Source organism: Rattus norvegicus, chromosome 17 (genome assembly GCF_021556685.1).
Source record: "Rattus norvegicus strain SHRSP/BbbUtx chromosome 17, alternate assembly SHRSP_T2T, whole genome shotgun sequence".
NCBI lineage: Eukaryota > Metazoa > Chordata > Mammalia > Rodentia > Muridae > Rattus > Rattus norvegicus.
The window spans coordinates 60,580,439-60,600,322 of NC_141550.1; the positions used below are offsets into that span (position 1 = coordinate 60,580,439).

A 19,884-nucleotide genomic window follows, 5' to 3' on the forward strand; every position below is an offset into this window, starting at 1 on the left:
ATCTTTTGGGTATATGCCCAAGAGAGGTATAGCTGGATCCTCAGGTAGTTCAATGTCCAATTTTCTGAGGAACCTCCAGACTGATTTCCAGAATGGTTGTACCAGTCTGCAATCCCACCAACAATGGAGGAGTGTTCCTCTTTCTCCACATCCTCGCCAGCATTTGTTGTCACCTGAGTTTTTGATCTTAGCCATTCTCACTGGTGTGAGGTGAAATCTCAGGGTTGTTTTGATTTGCATTTCCCTTATGACTAAAGATGTTGAACATTTCTTTAGGTGTTTCTCAGCCATTTGGCATTCCTCAGCTGTGAATTCTTTGTTTAGTTCTGAACCCCATTTTTAAATAGGGTTATTTGTCTCCCTGCGGTCTAACTTCTTGAGTTCTTTGTATATTTTGGATATAAGCCCTCTATCTGTTGTAGGATTGGTAAAGATCCTTTCCCAATCTGTTGGTTGCCATTTTGTCCTAACCACAGTGTCCTTTGCCTTACAGAAGCTTTGCAGTTTTATGAGATCCCATTTGTCGATTCTTGATCTTAGAGCATAAGCCATTGGTGTTTTGTTCAGGAAATTTTTTCCAGTGCCCATGTGTTCGAGATGCTGCCCTAGTTTTTCTTCTATTAGTTTGAGTGTATCTGGTTTGATGTGGAGGTCCTTGATCCACTTGGACTTAAGCTTTGTACAGGGTGATAAGCATGGATCGATTTGCATTCTTCTACATGTTGACCTCCAGTTGAACCAGCACCATTTGCTGAAAATGCTATCTTTTTTCCATTTCATGGTTTTGGCTCCTTTGTCAGAAATCAAGTGACCATAGGTGTGTGGGTTCATTTCTGGGTCTTCAATTCTGTTCCATTGGTCTATCTGTCTGTCTCTGTACCAATACCATGCAGTTTTTATCACTATTGCTCTGTAATATTGCTTGAGTTCAGGGATAGTGATTCCCCCTGAAGTCCTTTTATTGTTGAAAATAGTTTTAGCTATCCTGGGTTTTTTGTTATTCCAGATAAATTTGCAAATTGTTCTGTCTAACTCTTTGAAGAATTGGATTGGTATTTTGATGGGGATTGTATTGAATCTGTAGATCGCTTTTGGTAAGATAGCCATTTTTACTATATTAATCCTGCCAATCCATGAGCATGGGAGAACTCCCGTGTTTTAAATGTCAAATCTTCTGCATGAACTTCAATTTTTAAATGTTTTATTAGCATTATTAATTATATGCAGTAGTGGTTTCATTTATAATGACATTCCATACAATACTAGAATTTGCTCTGTAGACCAGACTGGCCTCAAACTCATAGTCATCCACTTGCTTCTGTCTTCCAAGTGCTGGGATTAAAGACATGAGCCACCACCACTGCTTATTTCATCTACCTTTTCTAAACTGGATGAAATAATGGTCTCCCCTGAACAGGAGGGAATTGCTGTGGTTTTTGGACAGCTGTGTGAAGTATATTGCCAATGTAAGATACATGGTGTATGACTGTGTAAGGTCCTAGTAGGTTCTATTCAGTGTGTGAGTGTTTGTGTAGAGTATCCATGACCAGAAATGTTATATTTGTAGATGAATATATTTTGCATATGTGTGTGTATATATGTACACACATGCCTATCTATATGCATTCAAGATTAGATAATTCCTTTTATTAAAATCAGAAATGAACTTTTAGTATGTATTTTAATTGGTAAACAATTTTTATCCATTTATTTTGAACAACATTTTGTTTTCAAGTGTGTATACCTTGTGGTATGACTAAATTGGCTAATTAAAATATGTATTTTATATCATCTTTTCATGCTGGAAACACTTTAAATATGCTAATTCTACACAAACTTTTAGAATTTTCAAGAGGAAAATATACCAATCTTCCTTTTTTCTCCTCTTCTTTCTTGGCAATTTTCTAGAGAAGATTTTTTGAAGCTCAAGCTGGCTTCAAGCTCATAGTATATTTAAGAATGTCCTTGAATTTTATGTGCTTCTGTTTCTGCCTTCAAATGTTGGGGTTAGAGGATTTCACCACTATACCGGGTTTTATGTGATATTGGGGATCAAATATACGGCGTTGTACATGATGAAAATACTCTCTCAACTGGGCCACCTCCCCACCACCGTGCTGTTCCTACCTGGACTCACCACGTAGCATGAAGGAGCTACATGTCGTTTTCATGCTTGATCTTCTTAGTTTTTTTCCCCCATGTCAAAGTCTCATGTAACATGAAGTTTTGTGAACCTACTTCCCCTAAACCTTAGAGCTAATGACTAAATATATTGACAGAAGACATGTTTAGAGATTTGTCATTTTAGTTTTCTCATTTTCTTTAGTTGTCATATCATTGCATTGTTCCTGGTTTTAAAAGTGAAATCATGCTGTAAATTCTGATACTTTTATTTTTACCACTCTTATCCATCCATCCATCCATCCATCCATCCATCCATCCATCCATCCATCCACTCACCCACCCACTCACCCATCCACTCACTCACTCACCAGTCTATCTTCTATGTGGATGTGTCTTTGGGTGCATTCCATAATGTCTACTTGTAGGTTAGAGGACAACTAGTGGGAATTTGTTCTCTGTGTGTTATGTGGGTCTTGGGACTGAACTCAGGTTGTCAGGCATAGTGGCAAGTGCTTTTATTCACTGAGCCATCTTACTGGTTTTTTAAATATAAATTTGTTTTGACTTCAGAATCTTTAAACTCTAATATAAGCCTTATAATATAAATTCTTCTCTTAACAACCCTGGTTTTACTGATTTGTTTATATAAGCATTCTTCTTCGGACCTATCTAATGCACTAACTTTTTTAAAAAATTTACATTTCAAATGTTATCCCCTTTCCCAGTTTCCCATCCATAAATCCCCTATCCCATCTCTCCTTTCCCTGCTTCTATGAGGGTGTTCTGCCACCCACCCCTTCCTGCTTCCCCACCTTCCCCTACCCTGGGGCATTGAGCCTTGGCAGGACCAAGGGCTTCTCCTTCCATTGATGCCCAACAAGGCTATCCTCTGCTACATATGCATGCAGCTGGAGCCATGAGTCTGTCCATGTATACTCTTTGGATGGTGGTTTAGTCCCTGGGAACTCTGGTTGGTTGGTATTGTTATTCTTACGGGGTTGCAAACCCCTTCAAACCCCTTCAGACCTCTTCAGCTCCTTTAATCCTTTCTCTAAGTCCTCCATTCAGGAACCTGTTCTCAGTTCAGTGGTTGGCTGTGAGCATCTGCTTCTGTATCTATCATGCTCTGGCAGAGCCTCTCAGCAGACAGCTATATCAGGCTCCTGTCAGCTTGCACTTCTTGGCATCAGCAATATTGCCTGGGTTTGGTGGCTGTATATGATGCCGTAACTTTTATACCCAGTTTAGGCCAATGATAATGTAGAGAGAGAGCACTAAATTGAGTAGTTTTTCTGCATCTGTTATGGCCTTACTGATATCTGTACTTACAAGAACACATTCAGGTTTGGGGTTTTGGGTCTTAAGTGTTTTATGCATTTCCCTTTCCTGTGAAGCCTTACTTGGTATTCCAAGTACTCTTCTATTGAATTTTTGTAGTTTATTATCCATTCTATTCCTTGTTTTCCTCTCCATACAAACACTAAGCTGAGTTCTATGCACAGACTCTTAATCACCATTTTTGAGTGAAATGAAGACCATACATGTTATGATGCATTTCAGAAAGTCTTGTATTATAGGTAGCAACAATTGCAGAGACAGATGATTCTGCAGACTCAGAAGTAATCGATTCGCATAAACGTAGAGAAATTCTTTCACGAAGACCCTCATATAGGTGAGTTAACTAACTTTCCAACTGGAGTATTTCCACCCAAAAAACCCCACAATAATTATAAAGCCAAGCAATTATTCTTTATAGCTTTTTGTTGTCTCTTTCTATATCCTAATTGCTTATATTTTTATATTATATTTTAGAAAAATACTGAATGAACTTTCCTCTGATGTGCCTGGTATTCCCAAGATTGAAGAAGAAAAATCAGAGGAAGAAGGGACACCACCTAACATTGCTACCATGGCAGTACCAACTAGCATATATCAGACTAGCACGGGGCAATACAGTATGTATGCTACAATTCCATAGACACAGTGCTAGCTTTAAGTCTTCCTATTACAGTGAAGCGGTGTGGGTGTGGGCATCCAAATGTTTCATTAACAACTGTGAATCATTAACAACTGTGTGTCACAGAATAAAAAGTGCATGTTAAAGCAGTAAGATATTTGTACTGACAGCTGAAAAGTCTTTATTGCTGAGTGTGCATGATAAGTGGTTAAAAATTAAAGAAAGGGTTCCTATTTACATGTTTATATTCCTCTCAAGTAACAATTTGAAAAGTTCTTGTTTTTGTTGTCTTTCTGCTATAAATGTCTGTATTTCATTGTCGATGGCATTTGTTGCCAGCGACTTATTATACTTAATCATATAATAAGAGGTAAATATGTTTTCTAAGTTGTGCTTTAAATGTAATTTCATTTCATTACTTTGTTAATTTGTGCTGCAGTTTTTCTAAAAGAACAAAAAATTATTTAACTTTCAAACTGTAGCAATTGGATAGATCATTTTATTTGAACTTTACACACTGGAAGCTCTAATAAACAGATACATTGGCATTTAGACTTGTGCATTTTAATGTATTGTTACTTCTGTGCTTTTTGAAATTCTTACTAAAGCACTAATGATTTTCCCAAGTCAAGCACATTTGACAGACAAGAATAATGCGACCTAGAAAGCAAAGTAGAAAGGAAGAAAGGAAACCAGAGGAAACAACTTCTTGGGTCTTTGGGGATGTATGTAATGTTATATACTGTGTCTAAATAAAGTGCAAAGACTATAATGTAGTCTTACCTGCAAAGTCTCAAGACTTGGCTATTAAACATGTTATCTCCTTTTCTGTATGGAAGATCTTATGTAGGAGTTGTTGTTGTTGTTTGTTTCTTAGAATTTCTCCTGTGGTGATAGATATTTGTAATAGTAAATTAAGTCCTGTTGGTAATTTTGGGTAGCTATTGTCATGACCTGTCAAAGATGGGTATAACTTGTCAATACTCTGCTGGATGCTGAATGCACATGTTCAAAATGAGTGTGAAGAAAATTCCCACAACCTTTTGTTTCTGTCTTGGTTTCTTTGTACTATTGGGACTATGTGGTGAATGTTTTAGGTCTGTAAACCAGGGCTTGCTAGCTTTTGTGCCTCTGTAGTACAGTCTAGGTTCCTGGAGTGCAGACAGCTCCTCAGCTCTGCGTCCCTAGATAGGCTGAGCAGGTCTAGGAGGCTAGAGCCTCTCTACTGATCCTCAGCCTTGAGCAACTTTGCCCATTTACCCAGTGCGCAGTGGGCTGTTCATGCTATTGTTTTCTGTTTGTGCTTTGACAGGGGAAAGTTTGGAAAATACTGCTGAAAGAATGTTAATACAAAGTTTTGGAGAGAGGCTAAGAGGATGTTATCTTGGCATTTCTCTGGCATGGCCTGAGACTACATAGGACTTTTCATGGCGGCAATGATCTATTAACAGGGAACAAGGGAAGTTGATGCTGTGGGTTAATTTGCCTAGATTATTACCACTAAATGTGACATAGTGAAATGAAAGCTAGGAGAATGTTGAAGCTGGAGGGAATGTGGTGAAGGGCTTTGGTGTTTGCTTCTGCTCACTCAGTGATCAGATCAAGAGGCATCTCAGGCTTTAGTCTTGAAGTGGGAATAATTTCAGGGGCCAAACTGTGGGGTATATGTGAAGACAAAAGAAAAGCATAGGTCAAAGTGGGGAGAAAAAGATGTGCAAACACTGGGAGGAGACAAAGGAGTTTGCATTAGTTGAGACGATCTTGTTCATGCTCATTCAGCCTCTCCTTTCAGTGAGCTTCTGTGCCGCAGCTGCAGAGCTCCCAGTGTCTACACTTGACTTTCTAGTCACTTTATGTAGGCTGCAAGGTGGGGAAGAGTCAGAAGTTCCAGGGGTAACGAGGCAACTGTTAGAAATTCAGCAGAATAATCTCTATACTTCATTAGGGAATATTTATATATACTATTATACATACAAGATCCATTGTAATTAATCTTCTTACTATTAAAAACTCAGCAGGTTTTGATGCATTTATGTTATATATTAAATATTTAAGAATAGAAAAAGCTGCTAGCATTCCTTGAATTTTAGAATAGTTTGACTAGAAGCTCTGTATATTTTTCTATGCATTGTTTTGAGTCACCCTCATAATCTTCTGACAAGAATATCAAACTTGATGAAATAAAATATCTCCCACATTTAGTTACATTAATTTTTTCTTTCTGTTTATGTGGATACACTTGCTTACACATGCATATACAAAGGCTAGAGGCTGACATAGGTGTCTTCTATGGCTTCTGCACCTTATGTTTTGAGATAAGGCCTCACCTGGAGCTCACCATTTTGGAAAGACTTTCTGGTATTCGCTCATCTCCACTAAGTGCTGAGGTTACAAACATATAACACTAACCCCAGCTTTTACATGGGTGGTGAGGAGTGAACTCAGGACCTCATGTTTGCACACCTGAGCCATCTTTCTAGCCCAAAGTCATATTTTTAATAGTTGAAAGGTATTTGTTGAAAAGTGATTTTATTATTTTGATTTCCTATTTTTATTTTTTAGTAGTTCCAGGGATCCACCTGGGACCTTGTGCATGTTAGGCCAGGGCTAACACTGAGCTACACACATCCTTACCTTGCAACTACTGTTTATCTCAGAAGTTAAATATTTTTACTGAGTACAGGAAAAACAGGCAGACTTAAAAATAAAACTGAAGAATGTAGTCATTGATCAGGCAAGGATTTAGTATTAGAGGATACATAATAGCTATACCGCAGAGGCTCTGCTGGGATGACAGACACTCGCAGGAGTGTGGCTCACTGGGAAAGCATTTACCTGGTGTGTACAGGCCTTGGCTTCAGTCTCAAGCACCACAGTCAATTGGTTTGGTCAAGGAAGATATCTTCTATCTCAGGGAATACCTGGAGATAAGCTAAGCTACCACATGATGGCCTTATCGATGATGGTAGCAAAGAATGTTATTTGCTGCATAAAACATTTAAAATATATAGTGAATTCATAAAAGCAAAAGTGAAAAGACAAATGTCTTACAATTTTAAATGAAATTAAAAAATATTTTTATGTGTATGGGTAATTTTTTGCGTGAATTTTTGTCTGTTCATTATGTGTGTCCTATGTACCTGAGGAGGTCAGAAGAGAGCCTCAGATCCTCTGGGCCTGGATTACAGATAGTTGTGTGCCGTTATGTGGGTGCCGTGAATAAACCTGGGTCCTCTGAGAGAGCAGCCATATGCTCTTAGTCACTGATCCATCTCTCTAGTCCCCAAGTGACTAAAAATTTTAACTCAATAAACTGTTCTCTTAGAAAAGGTTTTAAACCCACACTCTGCTCTACCCAATCTTTTCTTTACAATGGAAGGCTGCTGCCAAGGCTTCACATGATTCTTTTTGGATGTCCCGTGAGTTTTCTGTGCTCCTATGGTGTTTTCCTGAGAACATTATTGGAATGAGTCTCTATGACTCATCTTTTTATTCTTATATATTAAAGGTAAGTGGGCCAAACTAAAATCCACCTTCACGAAATAACAAGTATGGACATTATGAACTGCTTAAAGAATTAAAATATTTTACTAGTTATGGAATGTGAATTATTATGACATTCATACATGTACATATCTATCATAAGAATTCAGAATCCTTAGGATGCTCTTATGAATAAATACTTTTCTCATAAAGGCAATTGGTTTACACATTCTAAAGAAACTGAATATATATTCTTTTTTTTTTTAAAGATTTATTTATTTATTATATGAGTACACTGTAGCTGTCTTCACACACACCAGAAGAAGGCATTGGATCCCATTACAGATGGTTGTGAGCCACCATGTGGTTGCTGGGAATTGAACTCAGAACTTCTGGAAGAGCAGTCAGTGCTCTTAACCACTGAGCCGTCTCTCCAGCCCTGAATTTGTATATTCTTAGCAGTGACATTACTTATATCCCTCGAGTAACTTTCAAAATTATCTAAGTAGTTATTGACATGTAAATGTGGCTCTTTGACGCTTGTGTTGCTGTTCTAATAGCTACTGTGATTGTATCTTCTCTGTACCTCTGGCTTTCAAGACATGGGTCTCTCTCCCCATTTCCTTCTGCCCCTCTCCAGCACACACAGAACACACACAGACACACATACACGGACACACACACAGCTCTAGTGTGGTGCAACACCAAGGCCTTGTGTTTCGTGCATTCTACTCTGCTACCAGCCCGCTCCTGCTGTCTTGTTGAATATTAATATAGTCGCTGGGCTTGGTGGCATGCACCCTTTGCACCCTTCGTCCCAGCATTTGGGAGGCAGAGATAGGTGTATCTCTGAGTCCGAGGCCTGGCTTGTCTACAGAGTGAGTTCCAGGACAGTCAGTGCTGCACAGAGAAACCCTGTACCAAACAAACAAAAACAAAGGACCCAACAAACAAAAAAACCCCAACAACAATAAAATTAATGTGAGATTTCAGTTTTGAATCTTCTAATTATAGTTTGAAATTAAAGTAGTTTTAAATTACATCTGCTTAAATATTTATGTGCTTGTGTATTTGAATTACTTCTATACAAAAGTTTAGGATTGAAAATAAACATTCATCAAGTAAAAGGAGCTCAGGTCTTACTTTAAGTTGAATATATTGTGCTCCTCTTTTGGGAACTTTTTTTTTTTTGAAACAGGTTCTTACTGTGGAACTCTGGCTGGAATACAACATGTAGACAGGTTGAGCCTAAATTCATAATCATCTGCCTAACTCTGTCTCTTCTTCCACAGTGCTGGTATTAAAGGGGTGCACCACTGTGCCTGGCTAGGTTTCCACTTTTTAAATCCATGTTTTCTGTCTTTGTCAATTATATAAGACCTAAAATTTGCCTTATTGGTCTGGGGGATGTATAACTAAAAATTAGTGGCTTAAGAGATGAATAGGTAAGGGAATGAATGAATGACAGAAATACCTCTTCACAGCTGAGTGTGGCAGTGTGTGCCTGTGATCCCAGCTGAGTGTGGCAGTGTGTGCCTGTGATCCCAGCTGAGTGTGGCAGTGTGTGCCTGTGATCCCAGCTGAGTGTGGTAGTGTGTGCCTGTGATCCCAGCTGAGTGTGGCAGTGTGTGCCTGTGATCCCAGCTGAGTGTGGCAGTGTGTGCCTGTGATCCCAGCTGAGTGTGGCAGTGTGTGCCTGTGATCCCAGCTGAGTGTGGCAGTGTGTGCCTGTGATCCCAGCTGAGTGTGGCAGTGTGTGCCCGTGATCCCAGCACGTAGGAGGTAGAGGCAGTATAATCAAGGGTTCAAGGTCATCTTCTAGTTCTAAGACAACCCAGACTTCATGAGACCCCACATAAAAAACTTGAAACAACAAACACATTTCTTTCCACTGTTATATATGTTGGAAACTTCTGTAATAGTTTTGCTATTTTAGGACAGGGTCTCATTGTAGCCTAGACTAGAACTCACAGCTATCCTGCCATGCCTCCAGACTGCTAGGATTACAGGCACATGCCATCATGCCTGGCTGATAAGTTTTGTTTGTTGTTTGTTTTAAAGGCTATCATAAAAATATATATTTAAATTCATTCAGATGTATCTTATTTTTCTACCTTTTCTCCTGATTGATGTTTATTAAAAGCAAATTATTCCATCTTTGGATATTTTGGCTTTTCAGAAGCTTCCTGCTTGAAACATTAAGTTTTAGTCTCCAACAATCGTCACCCTTTTGAATGGGAATGTCCTCTGTCATTTCATAATGCCAGTATAAAGTATTAAAGGCTAATGTCAGAGATTTATCAGTAGAATTGTTTTCCATGCCCTGCATGGTGGCATGTGCTAGCGCCAACTGTGCTGGGGATATGAGGGGTGTATGCGTGTGCATGTGTATTTTAATTTTTAATTATGTTTTGAAAAATAAAAGAAGTATATTTTTCAAACATACATATTTTAAATAAATGACAAAATGAGATGATATAGAGATAATAATGAGATAGACTCAATATTGTAATGTTTATATTATGAAAAAATCTTCAGTTGGAAATTTAGAGAAAAATTACTTTAAAAATACTAAAAAGGAGGAAAGTAAAAAAAAATAGGAAAAAACAAAGTAATTCTTTATTTCTCTCAGTATTGTGAAAAGAGCTACAGAAGCCTAATATTGTACTGTTGTTGAAAGTGAAGTTCTGAGGCTAGGATGTTGTCCTCTTGTTAGAGTGTATGCCCCCCAAGCATGAAGCCCTGGGTTCAATCCCCATCGCTTTATGAAACTGGGCATAACGGTGCAGGCCTGTTACCTCAGCAACAAGTGGGCAAAAGTAGGTCATCCTTGGCTAGCAAGTGAGTTCACTGTTAAGATTTGGTATACATGAGACCTTGTCTCAAACAGAAAAGAGAAAATTCAATTTCTGTAATTGGAATTTGAAACCCTCATTCAACTCACTTAGAATTGCAAATTCCTTCTGCCTTCCTGGCTCCCTCCTTCCCTCTCTTCCTTCTTCCTTTCTTCCTCCTTCCTGCCTGCCTTCTTTTCTTCTTCCTTCCCTTTTCTTCCCTTCCCTCCTTCCCTCCTTTCAGTGAATGCCTGTAATTGAACCCCGAGCCTAGTGCAAGATCTGAACATGCACTCTACGCCCTTAGCTGCCTTCCATAATAAATTAGATATGTAGTTAGGTAACTTGAAATACAAGCCTAATGTAATTGCTGTGCTAACTGGAAATCTTACTGACCGTTTCTTAATTCTCAAAGAATGTTGCTTACAACCAAAAATATTTGAAAGAATAGGTAATAATTCAAAGCCAGACTTTTTATCTTCCTCTTCACTCTTCCTCTTAAGTAGTTTAGTGGAGGAGCCTGGAGAGATGGCTCGCAGTTAACAACATGGCTGCTCTTCGGGGCCCAGAGTAGATTCCCGGCATCTGCCCGGTATCTCACAGCCATGGAACTCAGTCGAGGAGATCAGTGCCCTTTTGGCTCACAGACACAAGGATGCATGTGGTGCACAGGCATACATGTAGCCAAAACATCCATAAACATAATAATAAAATAATGGTGGCATGGATGCCTAGAAGGAAACTTTGTAGACTCTAGGAATTAAAGAAAATTCTGAATACAAAATACACGGAACAGCAAAACCAAAATAAAATACATCGATGTTGATAATCTTTTACAAAGTTCACCCCACGATAAAGAAGCTAACGGTTTTCTTATTGGTCCCACTTAGAAAGTAACAGAGGAAGCAATGGTAGTGAATAGAATATATTATATTCTCCCAAAAGGGGATTAAAATAACTCAGAATTATCTAATACTTCTTCTCTTTTTCTGTTAAGTTGCTATAGCCCAAGGTGGAACAATCCAGATTTCTAACCCAGGATCTGATGGTGTTCAGGGACTCCAGGCATTAACAATGACAAATTCAGGAGCTCCTCCGCCAGGTGCTACAATTGTACAGTATGCAGCACAATCAGCCGATGGCACACAGCAGTTCTTTGTCCCAGGCAGCCAGGTTGTTGTTCAAGGTATATTTATTAATCTAATGCATTTAGAGTACTGTGTCACACATTTTAGTGTCTGTCTGTAGTACTGTGAAATATATTGGGGTAGATTTTTTTAGGTGGGATCACTTAAAAAACATTCAAAGAAATGTTTATACTTCGGAGAATTGAAAGTATGGTTTTCACTGACTCTGAAGAAAGGGTAATTTCAGAGAGGCATGATAAAACAAGGGGAGATGGGAACATGAATGCATTTTTAAGTTAAATATATTGCATTAATGTCACATGCTGTACCCAGTGTATTTTTAAAAACTTTTGTTTATATTGTACTGTGTGTGTGTGTGTGTGTGTGTGTGTGTGTGTGAGAGAGAGAGAGAGAGAGAGAGAGAGAGAGAGAGAGAGCACAGTGTTCATGCCATGGCATGTGAATGGAGGTCAGAGGACAACTTTGGAGTCTTATATGTTGGTTCACATTTTATGTGGGTTCTGGAGATCAGACCCAGCTTATCAGGATTTTACAGCAAAAACCCTTTACTGACTGAGCCACCTCACTGGCTCCAGCATTTTTCTATTACTTTTTATGGGGGCATTTTAGTATATAGTCAGTGATATCTTGAATTTGTTCTTTTTTCCTACCTTGTTTTCCAAGTCTAACTTTCACACAACTTATTTAAAACAAGTGTTGATTTTTCTATCTTTTAGACCCTTTTTAGTGTGAAGACTAATAGACTCTTGTAGATTTTTTTTTTATTATTATAGAATACAGTTTATTCAGGGCATGGGGAGGGGAATTAAGAGGTTAGTAGGCGCAGAGGGGACAGGAAGGGAAGGAAGGAGGGAGGGGAGGGGAGGGGAGGGGGGAGAAGAGTAGAGGCACATGAGCACATGGAGAGAAGGGGGAGGGGAATGGGGAGAGAAGGGACAAAGGGGAAGAGGGGAAGAACAAGAGAGGACAGGAGGACTCTTGTAGATCTTTTTTTTTTTTTTTTGGTTCTTTTTTTTTTCGGAGCTGGGGACCGAACCCAGGGCCTCTTGTAGATCTTATGAAAGGATTCTGTGGTGAAATCAAACAAGATGTAGCCATGAGTTTGGTTCAAACTAGGTACTACATTATTTTAACTTCATTCAGCTGTGCTTATGATAAGTATAAGACATGTATTTAATACAACTTAAACCACATTTTAATTCCAATCTTTTGGGTCAATTTGTCTAGAATGTATTACACTCACTTTTCTTCTTTATTTCTTGGAAATATGGCCCAGCTGACCTAGAACGTGAAGAAATTCCCCTGTCTCAGCTTCCTCAATGCTGAGATTGCAGGCATGTACAGTGGTGTGCCTGGTTGATGACTCCTTTTCCTCTTCCGTACTTGGGGGGTGAGTGTGGGGTGTAATGAGAGCACAGAGTCTGCAGATGTCTGGGAACATGGCTCGGGGGTTAGGAGTGCTTGTTGCACAGTGATGAGCCCTCAAGTTTAGATCCCAGCACTCACACAAGTCAGCCACAGTGCAGATACCTGTAACCATGTCTCCAAAGGGGCAGACAGGGATTTCTGGGGCTGTCTGACTTCCATCCTAGCTGAGAAAATAGGAACCCCAGGTTAAAAAAAAGAGTTCCTACCTCAAAGAAGTCAGCAGAGTCAGAGGACAACTGGCCATGCACACACGTATGCATGTCTATTCAGCACAGCACAGAAGCACGTGTCAACAACAAGCTACACAAATAGATCTAACTTAGCATAAGAAAGACTGAAGGTGGGTACGCTGGTGCATGCCGGTAATTCCAGTACTTGGGAGGCCGAGCACTACTTGAGCCAGCCTGGACTGAGTTCCCAGCTAACAAGGGTTCTGTAGTGACATCCTGTCCCCTCATCCCCAAACAAACAGCAACAAAGACAAAAAAGTGGTGGTGTTTTATGGAGAGAAAATAGTAAAACAAGACAAAAAGTGGTGTTGTTCTATGGAGAGAAAATAGTGTCTACACACTAATGTTTATCTTACATTAAAATTAAAACCTTTTGTTAAATTTTCCTATGCTTAAACCTTGTTTTTCCAAACAAATAAAGTCTTCTCATGTCACCTTTCTTACAGGAGAAATTGATGCTGCAAAATTGATACTTTAAAAATGCTTTTAGACTTTTTTCATGTTTTATGTTATTACTATATACCTAAGTTTTATGCCTTGGGGTTTAAAATAATTTTCTTTTCACCAGTTTCAAACCTATATTCATTTTTGCGTGTGGAGTATACATGTACATGTATATCAGATAAACGTCTGTATCTGGGTGGGTTTCTTTCTTTAACTGCTGGGATTGCAGGCAAATGCTGGGCCTGGATTTTCACGTGGGTGCTAGGGACCAGGCTTAGATCCTCAAGCTTGTGTGGCCAGCACTTTACTGACTAAGCAATTTTCCAGCCTCCTTTTTTTTTATTGAATAGTTTATGTATTTGCATTTGAATTGTTATTCCCTTTCCCAGTTCCCCCCTCTCCTATCCCTTCTCCCACTGCTTCTAAGAGGATGTTCCCCCTCCCACCCACCCACTCCCACCTACCCACTCCCACCTCAACACCCTGGCATTACCTTACATTGGGGAATCGAGCATTCATAGGACCAAGGGGCTCTTCTCCTATCCATGCTGGACAAGGCCATCCTCTGCTACATATGCGGCTGGAGCCATGGGTCCCTCCATGTGTACTCTTTGGTTGATGGTTTAGTCCCTGGGAGTTGGGGTAGGGGGGACTCTGGTTGGTTGATATTGCTGTTCTTCCTATGGGGTTGCTTCTAAAGTCCTTTCTCTAACTACTCCATAGGGGCCCCTGTGCTCAGTCTGATGGTTAGTTGCAAGCATCCTCATCTGTATCAGTAAGACTCTGGTAGAGCCTCTCAGGAGAAATCCATATCAGGCTCCTATCAGCAAACACTTCTTGGTTTCAGCAATAGTGACTGGGTTTGGTGGCTGTATATGGGATGAATCTAGATGGGGCAGTCTCTGAATGGCCTTTCTTTCGGTCTCTGCTCTACTCACTGTTACTGTATTTCTTCCTTTGAGTATTTTGTTCCCCCTTCTAAGAAGGACTGAAGCATCCACATTTTGGCCTTCCTTCTTCTTGAGTTTTATATGGTCTGTAAGTTGTATTTTGAGGTTTCTAAGCTTTTGGGCTAATATCCACTTACTAGAGAGTGCATACCATGTGTGTTCTTTTGTGACTAGGTCCAGCCTCCTTTTTGCTTTTTCTGTTTTCTGTTGTTTCAAGCTGGAAACTCATAGTTTACCTTTGCACTTTCTATCCCTTTCTGTCCAGAGCCCCTGTATTAAGTTATAAGGTTTTCATTTCTCCTCCTCCTGTCATCACCTATCTAGCTAGCTGTCCCTGTGGTCTGGATAACCACAACGGCCAGCCTTCCTGGAGCTGGGAGCTGTAGCACCTTTTCAGCTCTCCTGATGATGCTGGGCAGGGGTTCTGCTCCTGGCTCAGTTTTGGGGCAGAGTTCATTTAAATTCTTTTCATCATCTTCTAATGATTCTGGGCCACTAATATTTTTATAAGCAAGATGTTATCTCCAGTGTCTCTGCTGCTTCATTATGCTCTTGTGTCTTCAGGTTAGAGTGGGTGCCCCAATATTCCACATGCGTTCCCCAGATCTGCTCAAAGTGCGATATCCTATAGGTTGAATTGCTTTCATAATTCACACATATATATGTCTATGGTTCTGGATACTGGGAAATCTAAAAACCTAAGGGTGTCTGAAGTACCTGCTGATTCACATAGAACCATTATCTGTCTCCGTGCCTGGTGCAAAAGACAAGGGGCTCTCTAGGGCCTGTGTGTTAAGGACATTAACCCAATTAATGAAATCTTGTTACATAACTTTTCCTGGAAACGTGAACAAATGTCTGTTAGCTCAAGCTGGTGTGGCAGTGATGACATGGGAATGATTGTCCCCAAGTCCTGCGCCGTGAACTCATGCGTTGATTTGGTTGCTTACAGGCATATATGCTTACAGGTCACTTTTAGGAACATGGGGATTCAAATGCAGCTGCATCACAGAAAAGATCAGCCTCGCATAGCCGATGGCCTGGTGCGCCCTGTCCACCCAGCAGGCAGCTCTAGGGTGGAAGAGCCCCTTCTGCTCAGCAGCCAGTACTCGTGCAGTAATAACCCTGGGAAAGGGCTCAGAAATCTTAGTTTCTGGAGCATCTGGGACACTCGAGTCTTCCCGCCTCATTCGGGGCCTTATCTTCCCAATAGAGAGAGGGAAGGGATGTTTTCCTTAGAACACAGTCATTACACAGGGGCTGAAGAGATGGCTCCGTGGTTAACAGCACTGACTGCTCTACAGGAGGTCCTGAGTTCAAATCCCAGCAACCACATGGTGGCTCACAACCATCTGATGCCCTCTTCTGGTGTGTCTGAGGACAGCTTCAGTGTATTCATATATATAATAAATAAATACATCTTTAAAATATTTAAAATCATTACACAGAAGAGCTGTACTTAAAAAATGTAATTACTTCCAATCCTGTTACACTGGGGTTAGGATTTCAGCCTAGGAATGAGGGGTTGCACAGGCATTTGCTCTGTAGCACAGTGCTAGACTACACTGAGAATGTCGGCAGACGCTTGGTATGTGCTAGGCAAAGTTAGACATCCATTGCATTGCCTCCCTTTCCCTCCTGTGTAGGCCTTGTTCTTTCACAGGCCTTCCCTCATCTTCCTGACATGTATCCCATTTCTTTCATGTTCTCTGACAGGCCTGTTTTTCCTCCACAGCCTTCATATCTACTATTTGTCCTAACAGGTACCCTTTCCTCAGATTCTATGTTATTCAGGTTTCATCTTAGATAACACCTCCTCCAGGAAGACTTCCATGGCCTTCTAAATCTGGCCTAGGCAACCCCACAGTTCCCAATGCTTCATCTTAGGGAATAGATCACATGTGCTGCCACTCTCTGTCCCGCCTCAGTGCCAAGTTCTATTTGCATTACAGCCTTTAGTATCTACCAAGATCTGTCATGTGATAAATGTGACCATTTTCCAGATGGAAGTGGTGTATATGTCTATAATCCCAGCACCTGGAATTACCAATTTGAAGGCTACAGAGGGAGGCCCTGGTCAAATAAAAAAGCCCCCTATATCTGAAAATACTGTAAGGTCAGCAACAGTTCAGTGTAGGGCTGTATTAAAGCTTTCCTAATAGCAACAATCATCCCCACCTTAAAAATAACATTTGTTTTTTATTGTGTGGGCACAGGTATACCATACACATGTTAGAGGACAGCTTTCAAGAATTCTTTCCTTCCAAGGTTAGGTTGTCAGGGTTGGTAACACATGCTTTATCCACTGAGCCCTCTCATGGGCCCTTCCCGGTTTATACAGTATTTATTAGATGTCAATGTGCAAGTTCAAAGACATATTGAGATAAAAGTAAACCTGGCTTCTGGTGGAGCCTTGTTGAGACTCTGCACAAGTCCTTGTCTTTAATCTTCAGTTGCAATTCCAGTTTCATTGCAAGGATTCTGCAAAACCCTGTGCCCTGTGGTCACCTCACCTGTAGCTCAACAAAGTCCTTGCCTTTCCTGCAGTATGCTTGATTGAACAATGTAAACATATAGCATTTAAAAGAAATCATTGTGTCACATGTGGTGGTGCATATACCCTTAGTCCCAGCACACAGGAGCAGAGGCAGGTGGATCTCTGAATTCCAGGCCAACCAGGGATACATAGTGAGACCCTGTCTCAAAAAGTTACTATTTATGACAAACAAATAGATCATTAATATAAAGTCAGGTTGAGTTTTAATCATACAGGAAAGTGGATTTTTATAACTTACGGGGTGGGGGATCTCATGAAGCAACATGTCAGCCAGCTAGCTCGCTTGCTTCCTTCCTTCCTTCCTTCCTCCCTTCCTTCTTTCCTTCCTTCTTTCCTTCCTTCCTTCTTTCCTTCTTTCCTCCATTCCTTCCTTCCTTTTTTCTTCAGTAAAGGTGAAAACATTCCACGCTGTGGGGCCTGGTATGCCTTTGCTAAAATTTCAGCAATTATCCAGCTTTTCATGTGTGGAAATCTCACCAAGTTACTCATATAAAAGCTGACATTAAAAATATGAATAGCAATTTTAGTTATGAATTTTAAGACCATTAAACTTCAAGATATTACATTGAATTTCACATTTCTATTTATATGTGTCAAAAGGACCAAACAGCAGCAAGTTCACGTTACCCTGGTAGTTAGGAAGACACCGTATTCCACTTGCTGCTTTGGCAGAGTGAGTTTCCACACTCAGCATTTCCTCATTTCCGGCAAAGTGAACAAATTCCAAGTCACTCTGGGAACAGCTAGATTTTATGGAGTGATAGCAAATGGTTTAGCAAATGAGAGTATAACTGAGTGGAGGTACTCGGATATTTCTAACTCAGTAAGTTTAGGAGTGTCTATGAAATGCTTTTATTCTCTTTTTCTCTCTTCCTTTTTTCCTTCCTTCCTTTCTTTCTTTTTCTTTTTCTTTTTTTTTTTGTACTGACTTCAGGATTTTTGTTCAGTCCCTGAAATGTGGGTCTCCAAACGCTTCCTTCTTTGGTTCTGAGAGACAGATGAGGCTCATCTTTCCTCCTGTCTCCACAGCTCCACGAGCTACAACCCTGTAACTTTTCATTTTTATTTTTTTTGCCAGAGCCCATCTGAAAAGATTTTTATGTGAAAAGTGAGAAACAAGAACATTCGGATGGTTTATTACAGGAAGAGTTTTTACAGGGCTTTGCTTTCAGTGAGCTGCTATGTGACAAAGCAAATTGATGGCAGTGATAGGCTGGTGACGTCACTGTGATGTCAGTGCTCCTACTTATCTTACACATGCTTGCTAGTTTGGAACACTTTATTTTGGACTGTGGTACGGCCAACAAGACCACTCTGTATGCAAAAGCCCAACATGGCTGTAACTGGAGATGAAACTGGTAAGAACATAAAGGGGGATTTACATTAATTTTGTTTTGTTTCGTTTTAATATAGGGTTTAGAAGTATTTAGGAACTTCCGAGTGTTTTAGGAAGTGTGATTTTTTTTTTACTCGCTTATGCATAATAAGTTTCTTTTCATGCACTTCTGCACATTTAGCCTGCTTTGTTAAGCCATCATAGTGCGATTGTTTATAGTGCTATTGTATCTTTTGCTCCGGGGCTTTACTGCTCTGTTGACTAAGGCAGTGATCTGCGGGCTCGCTCGCTTGCTCGCCGTCCCTGCTTTTTTCCCCTTTCCTCCACTCCTATCTTACCTCCACTCCTATCTTACCTACTCGTTCTGCCTCACTAAAATAGGCTAATAATTTATCTGCAACCTGTTGGAAATTCAATCTAGCTACCAGTTAAAATATCTGATGTCCACGTTGTAAACCGTTGAGCCACTGGGTAGGAGCTAGCTCGCATGGGATAGGGGAAACAGCGTGTTAAGAATGGATGTTTTCAGCCTGCTTGTTCTTTCCTCCTGCCTTTAAAAAATGGTCCGCTCTTCAGCTAATTGAGTTCAAAGGGCTGACGTCATTACATTTCCTGGAATCATGTTTCAGCGGGGAAGTGGAAAAGTTAAACTCCAAGTGAGCTGCACATTGACGTCAGCTCCGAGTCATGTTGTGATTTAGTCAGTTCCTTTCTGCTTTGTCAAGCGTGGTGGACAGATTGCAAGTTTGTTAACTAGTTCACCGCCGCTTTCGGCTGTGGGAACCTCTTCAGACGGATTAGCAACTTTAGCATTTGTCTTGTGGTAAGTTAAGTATCTGCTTGAAGATGGGAACGCATTAGGCCTGTAATGCTTGCATGAGCACAGCTCAGGGGCTGTTTGGCAAGCTTGGTAAAGTCGTACCTCCGGAGAGGCTCTCCCAGCACCTGCCTAGTGACAAGTGGGCTATATTTAGGCCGAGGTTTTGGTGCTCGCTAGATCTATAGGCAGAGTGCCCTCTAGTGCCCTGTCAGGGGCCTGCTTGTCTTTCATTGTTTCCTCAGTCTTTTCTACTTACACTTTGTAATAAGTTCATGATGTTTTGTTTTCTTAGTAATAGATAAGTGATTTTGAAATACTGAGTTACCAGTGACCTTTGTGTGGTTTGTGACATTGTTTATTCAGTTGGATTTATTTGTAACCCAGTTCTGAATTTGCAGTTCAACTGAGAATGGAGACGATTATGGCTTCCCCACAGTTTAGCTCTTTAGAGTCACTGGGTCTCAGCCCTCATCCTGGATTGAAAGACTTTTGTCTTGACCAAGAACAGCTCACATTGCATTGTTTCCGAGGTAGCCTTTAGGAAGCGCTTGCTTCGTCAGCTGGCACTGTTTG

At 40.4% G+C, this 19,884-nt stretch overlaps 1 protein-coding gene across 52 annotated transcripts in view; it reads left to right on the forward strand.

Annotated features, from left to right (window-relative positions):
• Crem (cAMP responsive element modulator) overlaps nt 1–19,884 on the forward strand; it is a 66,630-nt gene that overhangs the window by 31,840 nt on the left and 14,906 nt on the right. For 25 of the 52 annotated variants that reach the window (NM_001110860.2, NM_001271101.1, XM_087589824.1 and 22 more), the window contains 3 exon segments: nt 3,702–3,796; nt 3,937–4,079; nt 11,396–11,584. In NM_001110860.2, the coding sequence (NP_001104330.1) occupies nt 3,702–3,796; nt 3,937–4,079; nt 11,396–11,584 (427 nt within the window). 52 annotated transcript variants of the gene reach the window in all.